The sequence below is a fragment of the Pimephales promelas genome, chromosome 17 (genome assembly GCF_988280905.1).
Source record: "Pimephales promelas chromosome 17, fPimPro1.hap1.1, whole genome shotgun sequence".
Taxonomy (NCBI): Eukaryota; Metazoa; Chordata; class Actinopteri; order Cypriniformes; family Leuciscidae; genus Pimephales; species Pimephales promelas.
Window position 1 is genome coordinate 32000987 of NC_142785.1, and position 25399 is coordinate 32026385.

Here is a 25399-nt window from a genome sequence, read left to right on the forward strand (position 1 = left end):
GTGTTAAACAGCCTAACTTGATAACGAACGAACCAACGTCGGATACCTTTACCCCCTGTATGACATGTATAGTGGTTGTCAACACGGATCTATATGACATTCTATATAGATAGTGTTTGTCAACAACATAGCCTCTGAACATCATAAACAAAACAATGGCCAACACAAACTGTTCTGGAAAATGCACTTTCTAACGCATGATTTCGCATTTTATAATGTATAGAGAGATATAACCAGGGCCTGAAGTTAATTTTTTCGGCCACCGGCCACTGTGGCAGGTGGATTTAAAAATTCACCCGCCACAGAGACTTTTTACCAGCCATTTTTTTTTTGCCTCATAAACGTAAAAAAAAAAAAAAAAAAAAAAAAAACCCGGGAATTTCACAATATTGTTCTTTAACTTGTAAGAACACACATTTTAGTGCTGTCAAGTAATAATAACTCTAATAACATACATAAAAAAAAAATATTTTTATTCATTGATTTTGACAGACACACACACACACACAACATATATAGTATATACTCAACAGATAGACCTACCGCAGCTCGTAAACAAATCACACGCGGCTGTGTTGATGGCGGATTTAGTCACGTACAGGTCTTACTCTTAACAGCTTTTAGTTACAGCGTTCAGGAACGGTTAAATATGAACTATATTAATAATGTTATTACTGATAAAATTACCGGGTACCGGACATTTTCTCACCGGTTCCCAACTCCCAACATGCACAGTTGCACACGCACACACATCTGTGCAACTGTCATTGTACTGTAACCTACAACAGCGACGCGTTACATTATCTCATCCCATCTCATCAACAGTTTAATACTCGCACACGTAGTCAGAAAAAGAGCCTCATCTTCTTTCTGATCGCATGAACGTTACGAAACAACAGTCGCTGTCATAAATCAGCCGCTCACGAACCTTGCCATTGCCGCCGATTGTTCACATTGTATTAAAATGTCTTCTTTACTTTTCTTTTTCTCATCCTCATCTTTTTGTTGGCTGTTTGTTTTGTTTCAGCTGGCCTCTTTACCCCAGTAATGTGCCGCCACATTTTAGCTGAAGTCCACCGCAATAGCGGACTTCGTTGAAATGTAAAAATCCTAATGAATCACTCAATTCTCATTGGCTACCCGCCAATCTGGCAGGTAGATTGACAGTGTTACCCGCCAATAGCAAAATTCACCCGCATTTGGCAGGTGGTCGGGTGTTAATTTCAGGCCCTGGATATAACAGTTACCAAATCGCATAGCTTGAGCACGTAGCATGGCAACATTAATGTCCGAGTGATTCCACGTGTACCCCGTATGTACACGCCGTCAAATGTCCGAGCGAAACAAAACAAAATGTAGATCTACATCTGGGGAGCGATATTTATTTTTTCCTAGGATGGTAGGAGTGACGGGTAGGTTGGGGTTGAGGTAGGTTATATGCTATATATATATATATGCACTGTATGTGTATATATACAGTATATACAATAACGTTAAGTCAACGGTATTCATAAACACGCTGAAAAGAGATTATGCGTGTTGATAGCATGCCAAAAATACATGGTATGTGTCATACATACGCAATTTCATGAGATCTGCTGAAAAATCCAGCTAAAACCAGCCAAGGCTGGTTGGCTGGTTTTGGCTGGTCTCCCAGCCTGGTTAGTTGGTTTATCAGGCTGGTTTTAGAGGGGTTTTGAACACTTTTTCAGCTGGTCAGGCTGGTCTTAGCTGGTCAAGTTGGTAGCCAGGCTGGGAGACCAGCTTAACCAGCTAAGTCAGGCTGGGAGACCAGCTTGACCAGCTAAGCCAGGCTGGGTGACCAACTAAAACCAGCTACTTCCAGCTTAAACCAGCTAAGACCAGCCAACCAGCCTAGGCTGGTTTTAGCTGGATTTTTCAGCAGGCAGTCTGAGCATGGATGTTGTGACTTCAAAATGATGCAAATACTGAGAAATCTAATATTTAAACCCCTTCTCTCTTGCTCTGGGGAGCTGGAGGAAAATCATTAGCCAGTCGATGAACATAATCGACTGTAATATTCGGCAAATGTTCAAGACATCTGGAGAAACATACATCCTCTACGTCGTCCATCAGGCTACCGGAAACTAGACACCCCATATCGGTTTCGCAGCCGGAACTATATGCTAACGTGCACATAGTCCATTTCTTTGAAAAGGTACAACTTCAGCCGATTTACTGCACAATAAAGTTCATGTAACTTCCTATAGGCTAAATAACCATACATTCAGATCATCTCTTTGCAGGTAGCCATGCACCCACATAAATTTAATTCATAATCTAAATACTTTTCTGTGTACCCATCACCATGCTAATTAAAATAAATATCAATTCCAGATATTCATAAAGAGAGCATCACATGTTTATTCATTCATTCCAATTTTCTTTTTCAATAATATAAAACAACCCAGTACAACAGCTGAATAATATTAAAAGTTATAATCTATACTTAAGCTTTATAGTCATAGCCTACCACTTAACCAATACAAAAATGACATTACTAAAAGACATTCCTTAAAAAGTCAGAAAAAAAAGAGCAACACCAAACACAATTTGGCTTTCACTGCATCATATCTTGTTCACCCAGCCTTAAGATCATTAAAGCCAAATACACTGATAAAAGAGATCAATAATATGCTATTATTTCACAGAGTTTTATTTCAGAGCTTAGCGTTGTTATGTAGTCTCTCCCGATAGAGACCCTTTCCTTTTGTTTCATTTATTCCCAAGAAAGTGTGCCTTATCGCAAAAATGCAAATAAATATCAAGCTGCACTCCTTCTCTGTCGCTATTTCTCTCAGTCTCACGGTCGAAGTAACCATGACAACGGATAGCGTATCCTCCCAAGATGGCAGATCCCTCCCACAATGCACTGTGGAGTTAAATGCGTGACGTCACCTCATCTGCTCATTCATCCTAAGCAGGATGCACAACTGCATGAGGAGGTCATTGAACGTTTCATCAGAAATGATCGGAGGATGTAATTTATTTACAAGTAATAAATGAGTGTTAGGCCGGTGACACATTGGCTTCGTGGCGTGTGCGTGGCGTTTCTGTTGAGTGTCAGCTGCTTCGCGTTTTCTGTCTTTGCGCACTAGAAACGTGTCTGACGCGGTGCTGCTGCTAGGTGACTTCATAGGCTACTTCATGTTAAGCATAAATATAAAGCCTACTAATAAAGAAATTGTCAGCACTACAGCAAAATAGACTATACAGAATACTACGTTCTGTATTGACAGGACAATATTCGATAAATGATATTTATTTATTTATAAATTATATTTGTAGACCTATCTGAATGTCAAAACCTTTATAAATATGAATTCGTGTATAAATTAAATAACATATAAACAAATTTTCCTATTCTATTTTACCTGGAAATGCTTCAAACATTCTTGAATGTCGCATGAAAAATAGGCGTCGGTTCTATAGCATGCACGCGATTTCTGCTTGGGGGGGGGGATTGTGATGATGATGATCGTTACTGAAGGCCCTGACTGAGACCCCACAGTACGGTACTGGGTACATGGAGGTTGAATGAATTAAGTATCCCTTTTGGCCGGGAAAGTCCCGTATTTCACCCTTCTTTCCCGCCGTCCTCCCGTATTTGTATTTTCCCGTAAATCTCCCATATTTTAACCTTCGTTATTAAAATATAATAACACCCCGGGCGGAGTAAAAAAAAACAAAAAAACATTCCCAATCTGAGCTCTGTCACTAGCCTCGTGATAACTACAGGTACTGTGGGTGACAGTTGTCGCGAGGTCAGATGATGAGTGACCAAGGAAGTTGAAGCCTCGCGGGAGCTGACATCTTGTAGCAGAACTTCACTTGTGTTAGCATTCCCATTGACTCCCATTCATTTTGGTGTCACTTTGACGGTGAATAACTTTACATCTGAGGCAAGACCCCATTTGTCCTTTATTTATTTCTAAAGAAACACTACAATGTATAAAAGGCTCCATTACCTTGTAGCTTATGTTATGGTCCCGTAGAAGCAGTTTTAGTGAAAGTAGGCTAAAGATTGCGTCATACCCGACTCTCTGTCGCACAGTAGAGAGATTACCGTATGGACAGAGTGCCTTTTACTGGCACTCTGTAACTTCCATAGACAGTAAAAGAAATGGACAGAGCGATCTCATTGGAACTCCATTAACTTCGGGGAGCAGGTAGGAACCCGAGCACAAAAGAACTACAAAATTCGACTGCTTTACGGCATTCGTCACTTCCTCAAATTCTGACGCGAGAGCCCAACGAGCGTTTTTTTTTTACCTCATATGTTGTCATGGCTGAAGCAGCACATAAAACCAAATGTGAAGTGCGTCAGAAACAGAGCGCAGGCGATCAGTTTACTGTTGGTAATATGTTCGCCCCTCGCCGCATCCAGTGTAGACTGCATTGCTTTCTTTTGAGGGCGCTTAACACACTCAAGCATCCCGTAGAGCCGGGGCGGGCAGCTCGCGCAAGCTCGAGACGTGAATAATACTGATTACTGAGTTTAAGGGGCTACATTCTTGCAAGTAAATAATACATGATTAGACGAACAAAATAATCGGTCAGGATAGCTATCCCATGTCTGCAGGCTGATAGTCAAGTTTTTTTTTTACTTATTTTTCTGGTGAAAGTGTCTTGCTTTATAGGCTATAATGCAAATCGATCCAGGTTCAGATATTTATCTTCAGAGAAAAACAAATGTTTTCTAAGTCCATTGCTTTTTAAAATAATAAAACGTGCTGTGCAACACAACACCGTTTACATCATTAGAAAATTTAATGTGTTTAAAATTGTTTTCCATACATTCAAATACAAAATTAACATTCATTATATAAAAACAAAACACAACAAAAAAGGTAGGTTTTGCAGCTTTTCGTTTTAATGTTCACACAGGCTTCATTAAAGGGTTAGTTCACCCAAAAATGAAAATTCTGTCAGTATTTACTCACCCTCATGTTGTTCCAAACTTCTATGTGTTTATTTGTTCTGCTGAACACAAAGGAAGATATTTGGAAGAATGTTTTAAATTAAACAGATCTCAATCCCCATTGACTACCATATGTATTTTTTTCCTACTATGGTAGTCAATGGGGACTGAGATCTGTTTGATTACAACATTCTTCCAAATATCTTCCTTTGTGTTCAGCAGAACAAATAAACACATAGAGGTTTGGAACAACATGAGGGTGAGTAAATACTGACAGAATTTTCTTTTTTTGGGTGAACTAACCCTTTAAAGCCACACACTGATCAAAGAGACCAAGAATTTACCAATATTTCACAGAAATCAATATAAAACAGAAACAGAGTTATAGTTCAGTAGTTTGAGGTTTAACAGATATATACTTCACTAGTTAGTATAAAGTGTGTGTCTTTCATGATGTTCACATTAAAAGGCAAACGAAACTCAATGCTTCCGTAACACTGAGTCGGTGATATTAGATCATATTTTCTGAATGATTTTCTGGGTTGTTGTCCAGAAACTTCCTCTTCTGTTTGTAGTTTTGTTTCATTTTGTAAATGATTGGCACAACGACGATGATGAAACAGCTCACAGCAGCAGCGATGACTGCAACTTTAAATCCACGACTTCCTACTTTTTCATTTTTAGATGATTCTGATTGACCCACGACAGATTCTTCTGGAAAAGCACATTTAAAATGTTTCATTGTTTAAAAGCATTTATTCACAGGTGATTTAAAGTGCTAAATGCTTACAAGAGACTAACGAGCAGTTTTCTGTGTTCAATAATTTACATGGAGCGCAATAATCAATAATTATAATGGAATATACTTTCTTTCTTACCAGGAACTCCATAATTTCTTTCTTTCTTTCCAGGATCCTCATGTTTACTGGTCTCTGTTAACAGATTTTAAACCACTATTATAGACTGAAAATAAATGTACAGTTGCAAACATATATTGAGTTATAAACAGCAGTATTAAACACTGTACCTGTTATGTCCACAGTGAATTTTGTTTGTTCCATTCCACAATCTGTCATGATAAAGAATCTGAATTGTTCCTTCATTACTGCAGTTGGAGTGAATCTGCATGTGAAGCTGTTTCTCTGTTCACAGGAGCCAGGAGGAACCTTTTCTCTACAGATTGTTGGGTCATTATATCTCTCAGGATATAGAAACTTATACAATATAATGCAACATCCAGACTTCTTCTGAGAGACACTGCAGGTTAAAGTTACTTCTTCACTCACAGTTCCAGTCACATCCTCACAGTTTACACTGATGTCATCTGAAAAATAACAATGCATATCATATAATACAGCAACTAAACAATAATAAAAAACTTTAATAATAAAATCAGATTAACTTCCACTGAATATTGTGCAATGCACAAAACATTTTCCATTATTTTAGAATTGAGTTCTTATAATTCACACACACTCTTTCTAGGGGAAAGTTTATTCTCTTACCGTCAGCTTGACAGACAGCAGTGAAAGTCCAAACTACAATGAACAGTTGAACTGCATTCACAGCATTCATGGTTTTCATTCTGCAATAGAAAAAAATAACAGAAAATTGCATTAAGAGTGAAACTTAAACAACGAGACTAATAAGGAAGCGCCAGAGATTAAATAGTAGATTGAGACGATTTACTAAAAGTTAAGCAGAAATGTCAGAATTTATCAGCAAAAGTTTGCTTGGATTAAATCAAATCCTTTAGGAATAGATCAACCAAAAACAACAAGTCTGCCATCATTTGACCGTAGTGTGTGGATCAGTAAATATCAAGATGTTCCTGTTGAGAAAGTTATTGCTCACCTCTGGTGTGTGTCTCTGCAGCGTGTGTGTGTTCACTCTGACTCTCTCTACAGCTCACACAGCTTTATAATGGCTACACTTTTACTTTCCCTTTTATAAGTGGGTGTGGTGACGGCGCAGTGGATAAGACACATGCCTTTGGTGTGAGAGACCCAGGATCGAATCCACTGTGAGACATCAATGTGTCCCTGAGCAAGACACTTAACCCCTAGTTGCTCCAGAGGCGTGTGACCTCTGACATCTATAGCAATTGTAAGTCGCTTTGGATAAAAGTGTCAGCTAAATAAATAAATGTAAATGTAAAAGAGCAGTCGGTGCTGTCAAATCTCCCCTTCATGATGTAATGCTGAAGACAGCTGACATTCCAATACTGCAAATCCTCCCAGTGAATATAGACTATAAATCGGTTACTAGGTTGAATATGTGAAGTATTTTAATAACTTGGACATAATTGCTCAACTCTTCAATGCTATAATTGTAATACGGATGAAAGCATTCAAAGAGTCACGGGAGTGTTGTTGTTTCCCTTTACTATTGCACACCTGAACAAACACAACAGGGAGATTTTTCTTCTTTGTAAAACCCTTATCCAACTATAAAGAACTTGTCAATCTATCCCTCATTAAAGGAAAACAGGTTATTAATAGATTGCATCACCACATACAGTCGTTAAACCATGCGTCAAAGAAGGAATGCATGCAGTTTATCTTCAGCATTTTCCATCATTACAAACAATACAAGTCACAATGTTGTGCCTCGAGCGAGATGACTCCATAAGGGAGACTTTCACAGTAAACATGTACTTGAAATGGCAATGAATTGTTATTCGCTGCGGGATGATTGTAACGATTGTCTGGGTCTTGGTCTCCAGGTTACCCTTAAACATGTCATTAACTATAATGCCAACACCCACCCACCCCCCACACACACAAAATATACATATATAACAACATGTCTTAAAACTAACTTAATATCTTAATTAAAAATATTATTACATGTTAAATACAAAAAAGATATAACGAGCTCTGCAACATGAAACATACAGGCGTTACAATCATGCATCATATAGTTTAAAACATTTCAATTGACACATTAATAATGAGAATGATCACGAGAAATTCCTCTCGTGTGAAAGAGTTAAAAAAGACTGCCTTGGGTTCATAAGCTGTAACTTTAGATTAGCCAAATAACATTATACGGTATTCACTAAAAACCGTCCTCCTATTCCCTCCCTGCGATATGAAATGTCAAATAAGAACAGTCATATGCCAATGTAAAATTATATTTTTATTTTTTTCGTAGCATGAAAAATTTCCAAATTTGATTAATTTATTTTCTAAAAAGTTTTCTATTAAACGATACATACCTTTTGGTTGTGTTTGCTGTAGTTTTGGAGATAAGAGTCTTTGCTGGTTTTGTGTGTCACTCAGAAAAAAACAACGGAAAAAAAATAAATCCTTCAGGGTTTAATCCGTAGCGGTAATTACTTCAGCCTGTCTTGCAATATCTTTGTCTTTTTTCTATTCTCCGACGAACAGCACGAGTAGACTCTCGATCATCTGGTGGTCTTGCAGCTCCTTTGCTGTTTATAAGGAGGGAATGGGGCAGGCTCTCCCCAGAATAACAAAATAAGAGCCCTATAAAAAAATCTTCTGTCAAAGAAAATGATATAGAAACACCTTTCAAAAAAAGAGTTGATCTAACTTAACATGTGAAAATCAAGTAAAGCATCAGTAACTGTCAGAAATGAATAAAATATGATTTAATTAACCTAGTTTTAATACTTAATAAAACAGTCGAACGTCACGCGATAATTTTGGTACATTTCCTCATAGTTTTTATTTATTTATTGATTTCTGTATTCTCTAAAGTCTCTAGGCCTTTAGAGGATGTACAGAGTAATATTGGTCGAAGAAAAGTTCCTCCGAGCAGGACCGCCCTCTGCCGGCAGGAGAATGCGGCAAAATCTTTCTCTCCTGACAATAGATGCCACAAAATCTCATCTCAACACTTTTAATGAATGCCTACTATTTTGTCATTGCATCTGAATATCAACATTTGTGAGATTTAGTCAGCCGAAACAGGACAATTAGTCAGGATAATTGATTTAAATTTTGTGTCTCAGGAGGATAGTGTAAATAATGACACTGTAGGCTATTGTGATCATGTTGTCTTGTGTCTATGTTATTAAGTGATTTGTGGACACATTAGTGTTTTTGGATTTGTGGGGTAAAAAGTTGACGCAAAATAATAAGTGGCATGCTGTAACTTGTTTTATTATGTTTAGACTTATACTTATTGTAATTAATTGGGTTATTTAATTTTTTACGTTATTAGATTTATATTTCAGACATGTTTGTTTTTAGTAAAATCTATCGGTGAATTGAAAGAAATCATTAAATTCGCTTTGTGTATCCATTATGACACATCTTCAATTAAAATATATGGGCAATTAAATATGTAAATGTTCATTAGCATGTATATAACTCAAAGAATCATTTGACCTTTCAGATTAATCTCTGTTACTGGGATTCTGCGTTGTCTGTTATCGGTTTTCAATTATTCAACTACATTGTCAAAATAAAATGAAATACAATAGCTAATTTATTATTTTACATTAATGCCACTTAAAAAAATATGTAAATATTCATAAGAATTACATCAAAAGTAAATTATCAGTTCTGAAAAGTTTATCCAGTAGATACCATCTTATCCCTCATTTAATATTTGTCATTTTTGTGCTATAACAACTAAATGAGCAAATATTTCTATTAATAAATCATATTAAATTATATTCAATAGCCTTTTGGCTAAATCTGGTGCATGTACAGTAATGTTAATTAATGCACTGTCCCTGTCAAATAACTTAATAAAAACAAAAAAACACATAGGCTGATGCATCATCATCATCCAGCAAATGCTTAACTTATATTAACATGTGTTACAGTTTAGCTTTCTGACTTTATATTCCTACATCATCAATTACCATAGATTAACTTTAATCGTCACTAGTATAGTTTTCCCATCACAGATATTAAAGTTGATTAGAAATACTTAAAAGAGATCTTGGACAATATTGCGATTATCAGGAGACTTTAAAAATTTAATAAAAACAATTAAAATGCTATTGGTATATACATGTGGCAATGGCAAATACAATGTGGATATATGACACTCAAAAATGCTAAAATAAAATAATATTTTACTCAAATTATTAAAGTCTTGATGCAGAATATCTAAACATGGCCAAATATTGGCTGAATAATTGCTCAATAATGATCTAAAATGTTGTAACTCACAAGTATATGAGTTTTAGTTCAATGAAAGTCATGTTGAGTCGTGTTTCATGCATGAAAAATGAAACAAAACTCTCTTCATTCATCTAGTTTCACTCTGAGCATTTACTGTCCTCATTGTTGGTTCTGCAGAAGCACCTCTTTCATAGTTCATCTGGAATCCAGAACGGTAGTTGCGTCTGACCCTAATTACATGAAAGACCGTCGCCCCGATGATGACGATGGCGAGAATGAAGGAGACGATGACAGAGCCCACAACATTGTTGATAATGGCCTTATATCCAAGACCTGTTTAATATCATTTATAATATAATTAAGAATATTCAGTAATAATGAGTAATAACACTGTTTACACTGTTATAGCATCACAGACTTCACAATATATTTCTGCCGCTGTTAGAATTTCTAGTATATAATTTATATCTAGTATATAATCTAGTATATAATAGTATATAATTTCTATACATATCTAAATGTACTCTATACAGAAACAAAATTCAAATGAAATAAAATTCAAACAACTGTGGAGAATCTTTCTGTCTTCTGTGAGTAACTTGAATTCATACTCTGTAACAAAGAGTTATAATAGAATTTAATATCTTTCTTACCAGGATCTTCAGTAACTAGATGTTTGCTGTGCTCTGTGAACAGATATTAAAACACTGTTAGTAGATGGAAAATACTGTAAATGTAGAGTTGAAAACGTTGAGTTTTAAACATCAGCACAGCATACACTGCAGACATTTGAGTTTACATCAGTTTAATTAATCTATAGAAATGTAATTTGTCCCTTTAATCGTCAAAAGTAAAGTTGAAGTGTTGCTTAATTGATTATATACAGTTATGTGTATGTATATAACAAAAACAGCATCAGTAAGTTGTTTTATAATGACTGTTTAACAGCTTCATGTATTTTGTTAGAGTAACCACTTTGTATTCAATTATAAATAATTATAATATGTAATATATTTCTTACCAGGATCTTCAGTGACAGGTTCATGTTTACTGGTCTCTGTTAACAGATTTTAAACCACTGTTAGTAGATTGGAAATAAAGTACAGTTGCAAACATTTATTGAACTATAAACAGCAGTATTAAACACTGTACCTGTTATGTTCACAGTGAATTCTGTTCGTTCCCATCCACACTCTGTCACGATAAAGAATCTGAATTGCTCCTTCATTACTGTAGTTGGAGTGAATCTGCATGTGAAGCTGTTTCTCTGTTCACAGGAGTCCTGAGGAAACTCTTTACAGATTGTTGGGTCATTATATCTCTCAGGATATAGAAACTTATACACTGTAAAGCAGCATCCAGACTTCTTCAGAGAGACGCTGCAGGTTAAAGTTACTTCTTCACTCGCAGTTCCAGTCACATCCTCACAGTTTACACTCATTTCATCTGAAAAAAGAAATCAGTTTAATACATTAACAGAAAACTACAGCCCCATTTCCAGTAAAGTTGGTGCATTCATTTATTTAATGCAATAAAATAAATAATCAGTGATTTGTTAATTATCTTTAACTTTTATTTAAATGTCAAAAGCAATAAGAAAGGATTTCCAATGTATTCACTGACCAACTTAAAAATTATTTTTTTTTTTTTATTTATTTTTTTTTATTCGGGACAGTGCACATTAATGGACAATCTAACATTTCTGTAAAGGCTGTAAATGAGCCAGGTTGCTAATTTTCACATGTAGTCCGAGGCAGAGAGACAACAACATATAAAATAATGCAACAGTAGAATATGACAATTTACAACATCAAGCGAGAAACACATTCAGACAGTATAAATTGTAGGCTATCAATAAAATTATTCAACTGGGAACTTTTTAAAAGCTTTTTTAGGTGCTTTTTAAATGTGCAGTAAGTAGGACATTCCCTAATGTTTGTTGGGATGCTTTTCCAAAAATGACCTCTTCTGACAGACATAAGAGTTTGTTCAAAGGTAGTTTTTCTATGCTCCCGCATCACTATATATCTCTATATCACCTCTGGTACAACAACCTCTGTCAGACCTTGGTTTAATGTGTGTAGAAAGTGCAGCTGGAGCCAGTCCATGCAAAACGTTATAAATTAAACAGCTATTTTTAAAATTAATAAAGTTTTCAAAATTTAGCATATTGTATTTTCCTAAAATATTACACTGATGGTATGACAGAGGTTTTTGATCAAGTATTTTTTATTGATTTTTTAATAACATTTCTATAATTCCAGTGAGTGACCACGTTGTAATCAGTGTTGGGTAAGTTACTCTAAAAAAGTAATTAATTACCTCTTCAACAGTGTAAGTAGATTACTGTACTAATTACTCTCTCTTAAAAAGTATTTAATTACTTTTAAAATCCTATATCAATCTCAACCATCTGAATAATACAAGGATAGACATGAATCTGTTTTAATTCTTTCAAATAAATACTATAAAATTGCATGAATTATCCTTAAACTGACCAAGGTGGAGAAGGTTACATTATAAAAACATACTTTTTAACATCAGACAATACATTTTGATGTTAAACCCACTATTGTTTTGTGTCTGATTTCATGACATTTCACACTTTTTTCATCCATATTTTACAATAATTCATACGAATTTGGTAACATTTAGACACCTCATAAAATGCATATGAATCGCCGTGAGATCGGATTGTTACACAGTATTTACCTCAATTACATCAGAAGTAACTGTAATTAAATTACAGATAAATTAAGAGTAATCCCTTACTTTACATTTTCAAGGGAAATGTAATTAAATTACAGTACCTAATTACTTAGTAATTAGTTACACGCAACACTGGTTGTAATGCAGTAATCTATATGTGAAAATATCATTGAGTTTAGGAACAATTTAGCAGAAGTAATTCTCATTGATGATCTGATTTGTTTAAAATGATGTAAATTGAAATTAATTCTGTTTGTAAGTTTGATGTGTTTTTTAAAAAGAAAGTGTTGGGTCCAGTGTGACCCCGAGGTACTTTAACTCCTCTACAATGTCAAGTTCCACTTCCCCAAGAAACACATTGGACAGCTCTAGTTTTATGTTGTTGTTGTTGTTGTTTTGTTTTTTTGTGAAAACCACAGCAACAGTTTTCTTTTTGTTCAGTAGTAGGCAAGATTTAAGCAGCCAATGCTGTATATTATCCAATGTTATACCATGGTCTGGGTGAATACTCGATTCTGATTGGCTGCAGGGTGTCCGTTAAAAAGTGATAGAGGACACCTAGTAAAGTAGTTCTCTGGTGAAACTGCCTGTTTACCATTCGAAATTAATAAATAAATGCGCTGCCCACAACAGCTGTGAGTAACCATAGCAACAGGCAGTCAAAGTATCCATTAACAATTTGCTCTATCAAAACAAATATCTAACGTTAGTTAGATACTACATAGCCTAGGCTGTGGTTAGTGTAGACTAGTGTAACACATAGTGTTTTATGTATAATAAAAAATAACTACCTACCTTTACCTTTGCCTACCTTTGTGTTTCATGAAAAAAAAAAAAAAGCATTTTTGAACCTGAAGGTTTCTACAAGCTGAGCGGCTAAATGTGACTCTGGGTCACATGATGAGTTAGCTTAGAGAAAGTAAATATATTCTCTTACCAGCGTGACAGACAGCTGTGAAAGTCCACACCAGAATGAACATCAGCACATTACCAGCACCCATGCCTGTGCTTCTGGAAAAAAAAAACACATGACAAACATTTAGATCTGAAGTGAAATTGCATTTGTGCTCCAACCAGCTATATAAAGGAAGAACTTGTCCAGTGTGTTGATCACCGTATCTATCCTGGACTAAAAGTCACTGTGTGCAGACTAAATAGCTGTATAATGAATTGAACCCCCAGGTACTGCTGTAAATCACAAATCATCTGTATTCACTTACATTTAATCGTTTAATTAGCAGACACTTTTATTTAAAACGACTTAATCACAAAGATGAAAATTAGATGACTTTTTGACAAACTTGTCAACATTTGTTAGGCTAATCATCATACATCATTCACTGCTTTCACTAGCTGTACGTAAACAAAGTCTCTTTCTAAGAAAAGCACTATATTTGCAACACCTCTGGGTATCTATTTCAGGCATCCAAGACCAAGTCCTGTTTATTTAAATCAGACAATCCTGAAAATCCTCACATTTAGATAACATATTTCAAAATATGACATGCCATAAACTTCCCCATAAATGTTCAAATAGCACCAATAAAGCTTATATTTCAGGCTGGACCAGAAGGATGCTGACTGTTTCTATAGCAACTAGAGTGATGACTTAACCAATCAGTCTAAAGTGTTTGATCAGTGAGTACTTTTAAGTGAAAGCAAGATGAGGTGCAAAGAGAGTGGACCTCGGTGAGGGTTGAACTGCACTCAATAGACTACAACCTGTCCTGTGTACCGACCGAGACCTGTAACAATTTACTGTAACTGTGATAATCATTCTGGTCTGCCATACATTGAATTATTATTGAATATTCAATTAATCTAACCAACATTTCACGTAGGCCTAATGGCCCATCGGGACCTTGCTGTACAGGGACAATGTAAAAGTAAAACAATTAATCACTACACAACAAAAGACATACTTGCATTCCAATTCATAGAAACGCAGAGTTTCGATTTAAAAAGGGAGATTTGTGCAAACTATTTGGCTATTTGTAGTTTATGACTTCGTCCAGTGAATTTATAGACTATCACTTTCACTTTCAGAATTGCTGTGATTCAGTGGCGACATTCCTTACTCATTTGATGTATAATATAAACAACAGAAGTGGTCTACTAAGGGAAGAATATCGTCTTCATATGCTGTATTGTCGAAGTTACGACATCACTCTAGGCCAAAAGTGAGCTATAGGATTTTTGAATGGGTGCTTGAATGCTTGTTGTAACTCTTCAAAAATTAAATTTATTTTTGATCTTTTTCAACTTTGAATCTAATACTACACATATTTAACTATTCAAAATTTGTATTGGTCAATCTCAGGCAACTTTATTTATTTTTTTACAAGGTTTAAGCAGAATATGGACGCATGTTTTCTCAATCCTGTTACCGAAAATCATGTGTCATTTAAAAAGCAAGTTTAGAAGCATGTCAATTAATTCCTTTGTTTTCCCCACAAGAAAGTGTTTATTTTAAAGAAACTGTTGGTTATATGTTCAAAAAATTGATATTTGTGCCAATAAAATCACTATTAAAGCAAGGTGTATTTTGATATAAAACACACAAAGGCATTTTTTTTTCATTTTAAAGACGACCGAAGCCTCAAGCTTATAATTTTGTTTTAGAATTAATTCATTAAATAATTGTATAAATTATGGGCCAAACAAAAATGATAAAAATAGTGGTTGAATTTTATTTTTTAGAAAAAGAAACAAATAGTATTGCCTTCAGAAGATCCAGATGATGAAACTTACTGTTGAAAATGTGTCTTGTGGAATATTCTACGTTATTCAGCGGGGGGATGTAATAGTGTAACAGGACTGAGTGAAAACCTGGAGACATGACTAAAATGTGTATTTTATCTAAAATATTAGATCAAATGTTTTTTTTCTTTTTTTACACAACAATGCAAGAAAAAAATCAGATTTCTGAAGGATTTTAATCATAATATTTCATGGTAGAGTTTAGAGATAGAGAGTTGGGACATGCAGAAAATGCTATTTTTTAGTGTTCGGTGTCGTTTTTGTTAATGTTTTTAATTATACGTTTTTAATTTGTAGTTAGCTAAATGTGCATGACATTTTGCTTAATAATAAAACGTATTTTAGAGATAATTTTCATGCAATTTTATACATATAAGGTCCTGGGGACAGAAATGTCACCCTTTCGGTGGAATGGCTCAGCCTCATACATTTTGGATTAACTTGTAAAGATTATCTTGCTAGACAAAACGTGTAAGGGTCACAACTCTTTGTTGAACACAGATCTTATTTTTTGCGATTTTTCCAAAAGTCTATGGGGAAAATGCATTGCTTTTCGACTGAGGGAACCCATGCGCCGCAAACTTCCGAGTTGTCCTACAAAGTGACGTCATAACTTCGGCACTCTATCGCAAGTTGTTTCGGACAACAGGAAAACATCATCGCTTAAGTTAGCGCTGCTAATGAACAGGACTGAAATACATCGGCTGAACTTGAATGACATCATATGCTCACCTACTCGACTTCGATGCTTTAAGGAAAAAGAAAAAGGCATTAGAATTGAAAATAAAAAAGGGAGAATAGAATAGAAACTACAGTCTTGGTACAGTCTTCTCCGCCATCATAAAACCACGTGACTCAGCAACGCCTTTGGCTACGTCACAACACGGAGGCGGTGACAAAAACATAGAGGTGGTCAAACCACCAAACTCATGACAAACACATGTTTTAATTTCCAATTACAAACAGCACTTACTCGGCCATGCATGTAAAGTTCGCTGTCAATATGTAGCATAGATTCGTACTGATATCCAGTCTTGTTCTGGTTTCAAATGCTTGTGGCATTTATAGGTAAAAACAGCAAGCACACAAACCCCCACTTCACTTCAGTATATACCATAGTCTTATCTACAATCTTTTATACAATATATTAAACACACACCTGTCCCTAATCTCACCTCCTGTATCACATACAACAGCAGCAAAAGTGTTTTACAATACAACATGAAAACAATACAGTGTACTTACACAGAAAAATAAGTAGGCCTACATACTTAAAGCCACTTAATTTAAAGTGGGATCCAACATTTAAAAACAAATGTCGAAAGATTTCCCGGGAATAAGTTTAGTTCACTTGTAATAAATATGGCATCCTGATCAGCTGTGTGTCTCTTCTACACTGACTTAGTTTTACTGGGATAGTAAGTACGTAAACTTTACTTATATAGCACTTTTCACAGACATGAAGGGTCACAAAGTGCTTCACAGTAAAAAACAAATAATAACTAATACTAATTAGTTATTATTTAATAATATATATATATATATATATATATATTTATTACTATACTAAATAATATTTATTATTATAAATATTATACTAATATTTAATAATATTTACTGTATTTACTGGTATACCCAATTACCATGTTCCAGATATTCATCTTTAGAGAGAAGTTTTTATTAATTTCTTTGCTTTTTTAAACAATAAGGCACACTTATAATACCACATAACTCACACTATTACAAAACTGCATACAGAATACCAAGAGTAAAAATAAATGTATATACAGTCACAGTAAGCTATATATAACTTATCAAAATCAGTATTGAAGACATCCTGTAAAAGTCAGGCCATCTTCTGCTGTGTCTCGAGATGTTCCTGATATGTTCTCAGTGAATTTCTCTGAAAAGGTGCAATAAACAAACCATTTAAATCATAATTCACAATATCAACCTAATCGACCATGAGATTCTCCGTCACATCACAATATTATTATTCTGCTGAGAATCTGCTAAAACTGATTTCTTGATACTGTGCACTCTCTTACGTTTATATGAAACCATGATCATACATCAGTTTCCTTCTTAAACTTTAAACACTAATGCATGGTTTCACAGACAAGGTTTAAGCCTAGGCTCAGACTAATGTATGTTTGAGCTGGCTTCACTGAAAGCAACTTGTATAATTCTTAGCCATGTCTGTGAAACCAGGCCTCAATATTTTATTTTGTAGCAGTTTTCTATGTAAGTAATCAAGAGTAATCAATAATTATAATTAAACATATACAATAACTTGATCATCAGAAGCTTTAACAAGCTTTTTTTTTCTCAGGTGGGCTCTGTTAACACTTTTTAAACTACTAAACTAAAAATAGATGCAGATTTACAAACATATATTGAATTATAAATAGCAGTATTAAACACTGTACCTGTTATTTTCACAGATAATTCTGTTATTTTCATTCCACAATATGTTTGGATGAAGAATCTGAATTGTCCCGTCATTACTGTAGTTGGAGTGAATCTGCATGTGAAGCTGTTTCTCCGTTCACAGGGGTCCAGAAGAAACTCTTCTTTACAGATTGTGGAGACAATATTGTTCTCAGTGTAATAAAACGTGTACATTATAATGCAGCGTTTAGAGCACGTCTGAGAGACGCTGCAGGTTAAAGTTACGTCTTCACCCACAGTTCCAGTCACATTCTTACAGCTTACACTGATGAGATCTGAAAAATAACATCATATATCATTTAATACAGCAACTCATGTGCGTATGCTTGGGGGCTGTGGGTAATTTTGGGCAAGTGTGTTAACTAGAGGTTTCATGGGCCAACATGAATAAATCTAGATTTAATTTCAAAGAGACATGACCTGACGTTTTATTCTTCTCCTAAACGAGGCTGTGCGTTTCATTCTCACTCTCGCAGAAAGTCCCAAACAGACTCATAGAAGTTATCATTTATGACGATTCAGGAAATCCCTTAAATGGACAAAAGCATCCAGAAATGTGAAGGCAATAAACATATGATAAATTATAGGATTTACGTGTTTTTCAATCCATCTCGGGGTATTTTCATAATAAAGTATATGAATAATGTGGTAAATATGAAAAATAGAAGCGAAGTTTCTGCCTTATTCTATAAAAATTACATTTTGTACATAAAATGCATGAACCAATCATACAATAGTCATTAAGACAATACAGGGGAAATTAGACATTATGGAATAAAAGTTGATTATTGTTCAGCAGTGCATTTGATTTCTTAGCCATAAAATCATGGTAATAAGAGAGTTAAATATATATTATTATTTGTGAATTGTACCCTCACGATGTGCGCACCATTTATTGCTAAAACCAGTATAATACAGCAGTTTTCATAAAACACAAAATATAAAATGCCAAGTGAAGGAATAACAAACTAATATTAAAATGGGTTGCTTATGTGACTAAATGAACATTTGGCTCTTGTTCTGCTTATATAGAAATAAAGACAAAATTAATCTACAGTATATGATTACCAAATTAAAAAAGGAAGAAAAATGCAGAAAATATAGGATATTTATGACATAATGTTGTCTCCGGATCAGTGTTTTATAACCCTTTCTAACAGATGTACTGTACAGTATCTGCATGCAACTTTTCTTTTTTAAATCCTCTGCGTCAGATATAATTGAAAAAAACAAGATCAGCAGAAAACAGCAGACTTGATTTGAAATGTAATGATGTAATTATCTAAAGTAATTAATTAATTGGAGAAAACATGTTGGATTTCCCTCACTTATTGTGTAATGCTTTATTTAGTCATGCTCCAAAAAAATATCTTAAGTAAGATTTTTATTTTAATTTACCATCTTGACAGACGGAAGTAGATGTCAAAACCAGAACCAACAGTTGCACAGCACTTCCAGCACTCATGGTTTAGTTTCTGCAATAAAAAAGAAAAAACAGTTGTATTTAGATAAGGAGGAACCACAAATGAATGGTATAAAGACTTTAAAGAGAACGATTCACTTACAGTACGTGTGTATTCAATCTGTGTGAGTCTTTTTTCCACAGTCACAAGAGCAAATAAATAGACATAAGTTTAAGTTTCAGAATTACTCCACTTCCTGTCCTGGCTCTATCTCACACTTTGAATTGGTTAGCAACTTATACGGTTTATTTTTAGATTGATGTTTAAGTAAGAAAAACCCTGTGGTATGCCACTACCTGTAGTTTTGCTAGCACTGCAGCTTAGAGTCACTTACACAGTTTAAACTGACTTCAAACTAAGCATTAAACACTTAATACTTATAGCATTCCGATATTTGTTATTTTTAATATATGTATATGAAAGGAATTCACATAATCGGACTCTGGCGTGTACTAAATTTACTGCAATAAATATGTATACATATCTGTAATCCCAGGGACTAAAGATGAAATTTAGCTTGTAGCTAATTCTGGTAGCCTATGGCCGAGTGCCATAGGCTACATTGTCCCTGTTAAAATCCTGAAAATGCCCTCTAGAAGCTCTAGTTTAAAAACGCTGACCCCTTATAGGGATAGTTCTGTTTTTTTTTAATTTTTTTTTTTTAATGTTGTTGTTGTTTCTTTTTCTCTGTCCAGCGCTTTGATCAACTCATGGTTGTTGTAAAGCGCTATATAAATAAAAAATTGATTGATTGATTGATTGATAGTTCTTTGAAATTATTTGAAATTAATTTTTGATATGTTTTATCTTACCTCAAGGGCATCCAAGATGTAGGTGTCTTTGTTTCCACAGTATTTTCAATTTTTATATTTTTAGGTCGAACCGTTCTTGTCTGTCAGTCATATAATGGAGGTCTATGGTCACCACCTCAAAGAGCATGCACAGAGAAGTCCAAATTAAACATGATTTAATGACTCGTAAATGCATACATTGATGGCCTAAGACACGAAACGAGCGGTTTGTGTGAGAAAACCAACAGTATTTATATCGTTTTTACCTCTTGTAATCACAGTCACGTGCATGCTCTTTGAGGTGGTGACCATAGACCTCCATTATATGACTGACAGACAAAACAGAGGTTTGACCTAAAAATATCAAAATTGAAAACGCTGTGGAAACCAAGACAACTACATCTTGGATGCCCTTGAGGTAAGCTAAAACATATAAAAAATTAATTTCAATGTGAACTATCCCTTTAAGCGAGTTTGAATATACTTCACACAATGTGCAAATCAAGTAAAGCACCAATTGTAAAATGAACAATTCTAAACTGGTTTAATTTTATTACCCACAAAAATGCAATCAAGAACTTCACACGGTCCGTTTGGTGCATTTCATTATAGTCTGTTATTTATTTGTGTATTCTAGGCCATCATAAAGAGAGGCTGTACAAACACGGTCCTTACAGAACTTTTTACAAGCGAACCACAAACTGTATGAAAGACCAAGAACAAAGGGAAAGAATAAAGAAACGTCAAAGAAATCAAAAGTAAACAAAACAACTCAGTGTTTCCTTCACTTTCAGTCGATAACAATTTCAGTTTTGTCCTCATTTACAATTATAACGAGCTTAAACAAGCAGCAATCCTCCACCAAGAGTCATCAGACGACACTCAACCAACAACAGAAACGATGCATATATTCACCTCAGAACAAACAAGACACAAGATGCAAATGAGAGTAGAAGACTTCATGCGGTTTATGTACATTCAGGTGCTGCTTAAATAAAAATATAGTATTAGAATGATAATCATATTGGTCAAAGACGACTGATTTCATCATAGCAGGACACGACCGACGCTCATTGTCATCGTGTGTGTGTGTGTGTGTGTGCAGAATTAGAGAGACAACAGACAATAAATCGAGTGGTTACGCCAAGACACATTACTTCAGTCAACATGAAAAGTAAACAAAATGACAAATAAATATGTAAAGAAACACAAACCCAGCAATGCGTCAGTGGATCGTTCTAGTGCTCGTGGCATGAGTCTGCCTGACGACAGCGCTCTCTGCTGGTAGAAGAATGCATTGCAAGGGTTACATTATATTTATGACACCTGAGCAGAGAATGGCTTTCCCACTGTATATAAACAACACACAAGACTATTCAGTATTCAACATCATGCTCTCTGGATATACAGCGCCGTATTGATAAGGTGTACTACCTGTATATTAAAGGTACAACAGCAGATTTCAGCATCGAAATCAACTCTAGTGGTTGATGATGGATTGAGTGAATCTCATAAGAACCAGGTCATAATTTCACCCCCAAATCAATAAAACACGTTTTGGATGATGAAGCCTATTTTTAGGACCATTAAGGTTTTTGCGTGTGTGTGTGATGCCAATGCCAATAAAAAAAATGCATGTCACTCTAATATAGTAAACAGAATCTAATGATGGGAATTGCAAAATAAATGCTGGGATTTGGAGATGAAATGTCATAAATAAATCCACAATTGTCATATATATATATATATATATATTTTTTACTTTGGGGTGAAAACGTGACTTGGACATGATTTTTTTTTACAATATTCACCCAAGCAACATTACATAAGTTCATAAACACTTTTTATTTTTTTTTTACTTGTAGACCTCTTCTATTTCTTTTTCCCTTTAGACTCACTGTAACAGCAAGACACGCCAGTTTCGACTCAAGACTCCACTGAAACACCACAATATCTGCAAAAGTAACCATGAAAGAAAAACGATGCTCGAGACTGAAATGTGACGGCAGAATCTCCTCACCACGGTGAAACACATGGTACATTCAAGGGTTTCAAGCACCCGTTCGAAGTATTGGTCATGATGTCACAGGAAGCCGCGTGCCGTGTATTTAAACATCCACATATGCGTTGATCACACAAACAGGCCTATGCTGAATATTGCATGTGGCAGTTTGGATTTGGACACACCACATTCATTATAAGTTTGAAAACATTCCTTATATAGGTGATATATTTTTGCGCATATACAGACTGTCTTTCCTCGGTTACATAAGAAAGCAATTAAGGGGAAGTGCGTCTTAAACACTGACTAACTGCATTTAACAGGAAAAAGATGACATTCAGTGCGCTGCGTGGGTAACAGGTCCGTTTGACTCGTGAACTACACACACCGCGTGCCTCCTACCGGCTCCCAAACACCAAAGATTGTCACTAGTCAGCCATGCCGTACACAGCAGACAACATTCAGCCAAGAGAATAATGCAGAAAGACAAGGACGAGAAGCTAAAATAGAGATATTCAAGAAATCAACTATACAGACAAAACCTACGCATCTCTGTTTGACTGCAGAAATCGGTTGCTTTCGTCTCTAAAAATATCGCAACATCCTTTTGCATATTAACAAAGATAACATCTTGAATTAAGTTTATCTTCCACAGAGTTTAACGCTTAAATCAAACAAAAGTTTGTGCTTAAAAAGTATAACAATCTGCTTAATTCAAGAGTCGATATACAAACGTGTCGATTTAAAGACGTTTCAATATTTTTAGCGAAAATACCGAGTTCTGCAGTGTTATAATATTTAGTGTTCAGTGCAAAAGGCGTTTTAGGGTTTTGCTGGGCAAATGGATGGTATATTTCGTGACCTTGTGCATTATAATACAGTTACAGATTGCTAATGTTGGAGAACGACTTCTGTTCGTCTACCGGTCCTAAACACCACACAAAAATAGACGCCCGTGTGACAAAATGACAAGCATTGCGTTTTCGAGCGTCGGCATCGTACTCGAGTTACTTCAAGGGATGCAAAACTAAAAACCTGCCAACGATATGGTACCTTTATATGGTTTTGAAGATGTTTAAGCACGCCAGGCCTAGGTAGTGCGCGATAAAAAGTCGCAGGAGAAACCGAGAACTAGAAGGCAAAGGAACATTTTATGCGTTTCGTAATTCCCTCCGAGAAACACGTTCTCCCGACCAGATTCCATAGCACCTTGTGTTGTGACATCACCCACCCATCAGCCAATCACAGAGTCAGATTCAGTCAGAATCAACACCACTTCCTGATGGCACAGAGCAGGAGGGCGCACACAGGAAAGAGAGAGACCTCACTTCCTCTCCGGTAACGCGAGCTTCCCGCGGGTTCACTTGCGGACGGCCTGCCGGTAGCTGTGTCTCTGGCCCTGTCCGCGGGAGCAGCTGTTGTTGGGCTCCTGCGGGAGACACGCGGTGCTGGTCTGGCTCGGGCTCGGGCCGTCTCTGGTGCTGCAGGTCAGGCTGCTGTCCTGTAGTGTGGGACTGGATTGAGCTCTCTGTAACGCCCCTTCCTCTAGGAGCATGGACTCGAACACCGACAGGTCGTCGCCGCCGCAGCGCTGCTTGGCCCGCAGGAGCATGCTGTACGTCTCGTAACGCGTTTTCTGACAGAGAGAGAGACGTTTTGTCAACGTTCAACTGTGCATTGCATTGTGGGCAGTAATACGTCATCAGGGAGTATATACACAGTACTGTGCAAAATGCTTAGGCATGTTAGTATTTCACCCCAAAAAATGGCTTTAAGCCAGTTATTTATATATATTGCCAACGTCAGTTTACATTTCCAAACATTCATTTTGCCGTTAAAGGAGTAAAAAAAAAACTTTTGCTGATAATTTACTCGTCCCTATGTCATCCAAGATGTCCATGTCATTCTTTCTTCAGTCGAAAAGAAATGAAGGTTTTTGATGAAAACATTCCAGGATTTTTCTCCATATAATGGACTTCAATGGGGTCCAAATGAGAGTTTCAGTGCAGCTTCAAAGGGCTTTAAACGACACCAGACGATGAATAAGGGGCTTATCTTGGACCCTATGAGTCATGACTCGAAAGAAGATTTGTTCATTTTGATGAACGAGTTTGAACAGGAGAGTCACGAACGCTCATCTCAGAACAGAGGAAGGCGAGCATTTGTGCTTATAAAACTTAAACTTTTTAATTTATTTTTAAATGAGTGATCGTTTCGCTTGATAAGACCCTTATCTATCGTCTGGTGTCGTTTAAAGCTGCATTGAAACTCTCATTTGGACCTTGAACCGTTTGGTTCCCATTGAAGTCCATTATATGGAGAAAATCCTGGAATGTTTTCATCAAAAAGCTTAATTTCTCTTCGACTGAAGAATGAAAGACATGGACATCTTGGATGACATGGGGGTGAGTAAATTATCAGCAAAAGTTTTTTTTAAAAGTGAACTAACCCTTTAAGGCGAGACACGGCAGGCAAAAACATTGTTTGTTTTTTTTTCACTGGTCAATTTTGAGATTTTGGGATATTTGTCTTCAATAACATGTCTTGTGTTGAAAAAAAGTCCGAAATACACATTTAGGTCTTTATTTTACTACACTTTGTCTGTAGATTTCTCATAAATTCTTCAAAAGTTGCCGTTATAAATCCTCCTGCTGCTCAGCGATCGCGATCAGCACCCTGTCATCACACACACAGTTAGAAAGCTCTCTTTCTCTGGATCCAAATATGGTCATTTCCTTTTTATCAGCAACCAATCGTGAAAGTAAAAGGGGGGATTTAACTCTAAATTTAACTCGCGATCTCATTGGCTGATGCTAAAGTTTTCTCAAAATGACTTTTCTCTCATACTCCAAGTCTGAAATCTCCACTTCAGTAGCACCTACAGTATATACACCAAACTTTCCAGTCTTGTACCTAGCTATATTATAAAGACATTTACAGAGGGATTTGTAAATATGTTATTCCTAACCTGATTTATATAACATTTTATTCCAAAAAACATGGCGAAAATCATTTTTTAAGGCAATTGGCAGTATATTCTGATTTACAGGATAACAAAAGTACAGTAGAGATCCATAAATTCCTCTTGTAATTTTTTTCTCATCTAATATGTGAACACAATCAAAAAAGAATCTTGAACCTGGCTTTATCCAATATTCAGATTTCGTTTTTTTAAA

At 35.7% G+C, this 25399-nt stretch overlaps 2 protein-coding genes and 1 long non-coding RNA gene across 5 annotated transcripts in view; all 3 read right to left on the bottom strand.

The window, feature by feature from the left end:
* Positions 1 to 4768: 4768 nt before the first annotated feature.
* Positions 4769 to 16582, bottom strand: LOC120474786 (uncharacterized). Of its 3 annotated transcripts, XM_039665411.2 has the most exons (8): positions 16249 to 16582; positions 13694 to 13767; positions 11200 to 11493; positions 11069 to 11104; positions 10701 to 10733; positions 8163 to 10380; positions 6448 to 6527; positions 6200 to 6266 (listed from the first exon to the last, which is right to left on the bottom strand). In XM_039665411.2, the coding sequence occupies exons 2-6, from the start codon at positions 13755 to 13757 to the stop codon at positions 10175 to 10177; spliced, it is 633 nt and encodes a 210-aa protein (XP_039521345.2). In that variant the 5' UTR covers positions 13758 to 13767; positions 16249 to 16582; the 3' UTR covers positions 6200 to 6266; positions 6448 to 6527; positions 8163 to 10174. The 3 variants fall into 3 exon arrangements, with proteins under 3 accessions (XP_088978509.1, XP_039521343.2, XP_039521345.2); XM_089122383.1 differs by lacking the exons at positions 6200 to 6266; positions 6448 to 6527; positions 8163 to 10380; positions 10701 to 10733; positions 11069 to 11104 and adding exons at positions 4769 to 5656; positions 5821 to 5874 and having other exon boundaries at positions 16249 to 16395; XM_039665409.2 differs by lacking the exons at positions 8163 to 10380; positions 10701 to 10733; positions 11069 to 11104; ... (1 more) ...; positions 13694 to 13767; positions 16249 to 16582 and adding exons at positions 4769 to 5656; positions 5821 to 5874; positions 6797 to 7154 and having other exon boundaries at positions 5970 to 6266.
* Positions 16583 to 17138: 556 nt separating this feature from the next.
* On the bottom strand, positions 17139 to 20214 carry LOC148971543 (uncharacterized). The gene is made up of 3 exons (XR_016147145.1): positions 19366 to 20214; positions 17946 to 18242; positions 17139 to 17419 (listed from the first exon to the last, which is right to left on the bottom strand). It is a non-coding gene; the product is annotated as an uncharacterized LOC148971543 (long non-coding RNA).
* Positions 20215 to 22062: 1848 nt separating this feature from the next.
* The window catches only part of LOC120474775 (uncharacterized), a 58626-nt gene continuing 55289 nt past the window's right edge, over positions 22063 to 25399 (bottom strand). Inside the window, exon 17 of the mRNA XM_089122380.1 lies at positions 22063 to 23859. Within this exon, the coding sequence (XP_088978506.1) occupies positions 23584 to 23859 (276 nt within the window). The 3' untranslated portion in view covers positions 22063 to 23583. The remainder of the gene's footprint in view (positions 23860 to 25399) is intronic.

Excerpts from the sequence above, each read along its gene's own strand:
- LOC120474786 (XM_039665409.2), bottom strand. The coding sequence starts at position 6,526 with ATGAAAACCATGAATGCTGTGAATGCAGTTCAACTGTTCATTGTAGTT. Across the intron at positions 6,267-6,447 it reads TGCTGTCTGTCAAGCTGACG|ATGACATCAGTGTAAACTGT; the intron begins GTAAGAGAATAA and ends GTTATTTTTCAG. Across the intron at positions 5,657-5,820 it reads AAGAAATTATGGAGTTCCTG|AAGAATCTGTCGTGGGTCAA; the intron begins GTAAGAAAGAAA and ends GTGCTTTTCCAG.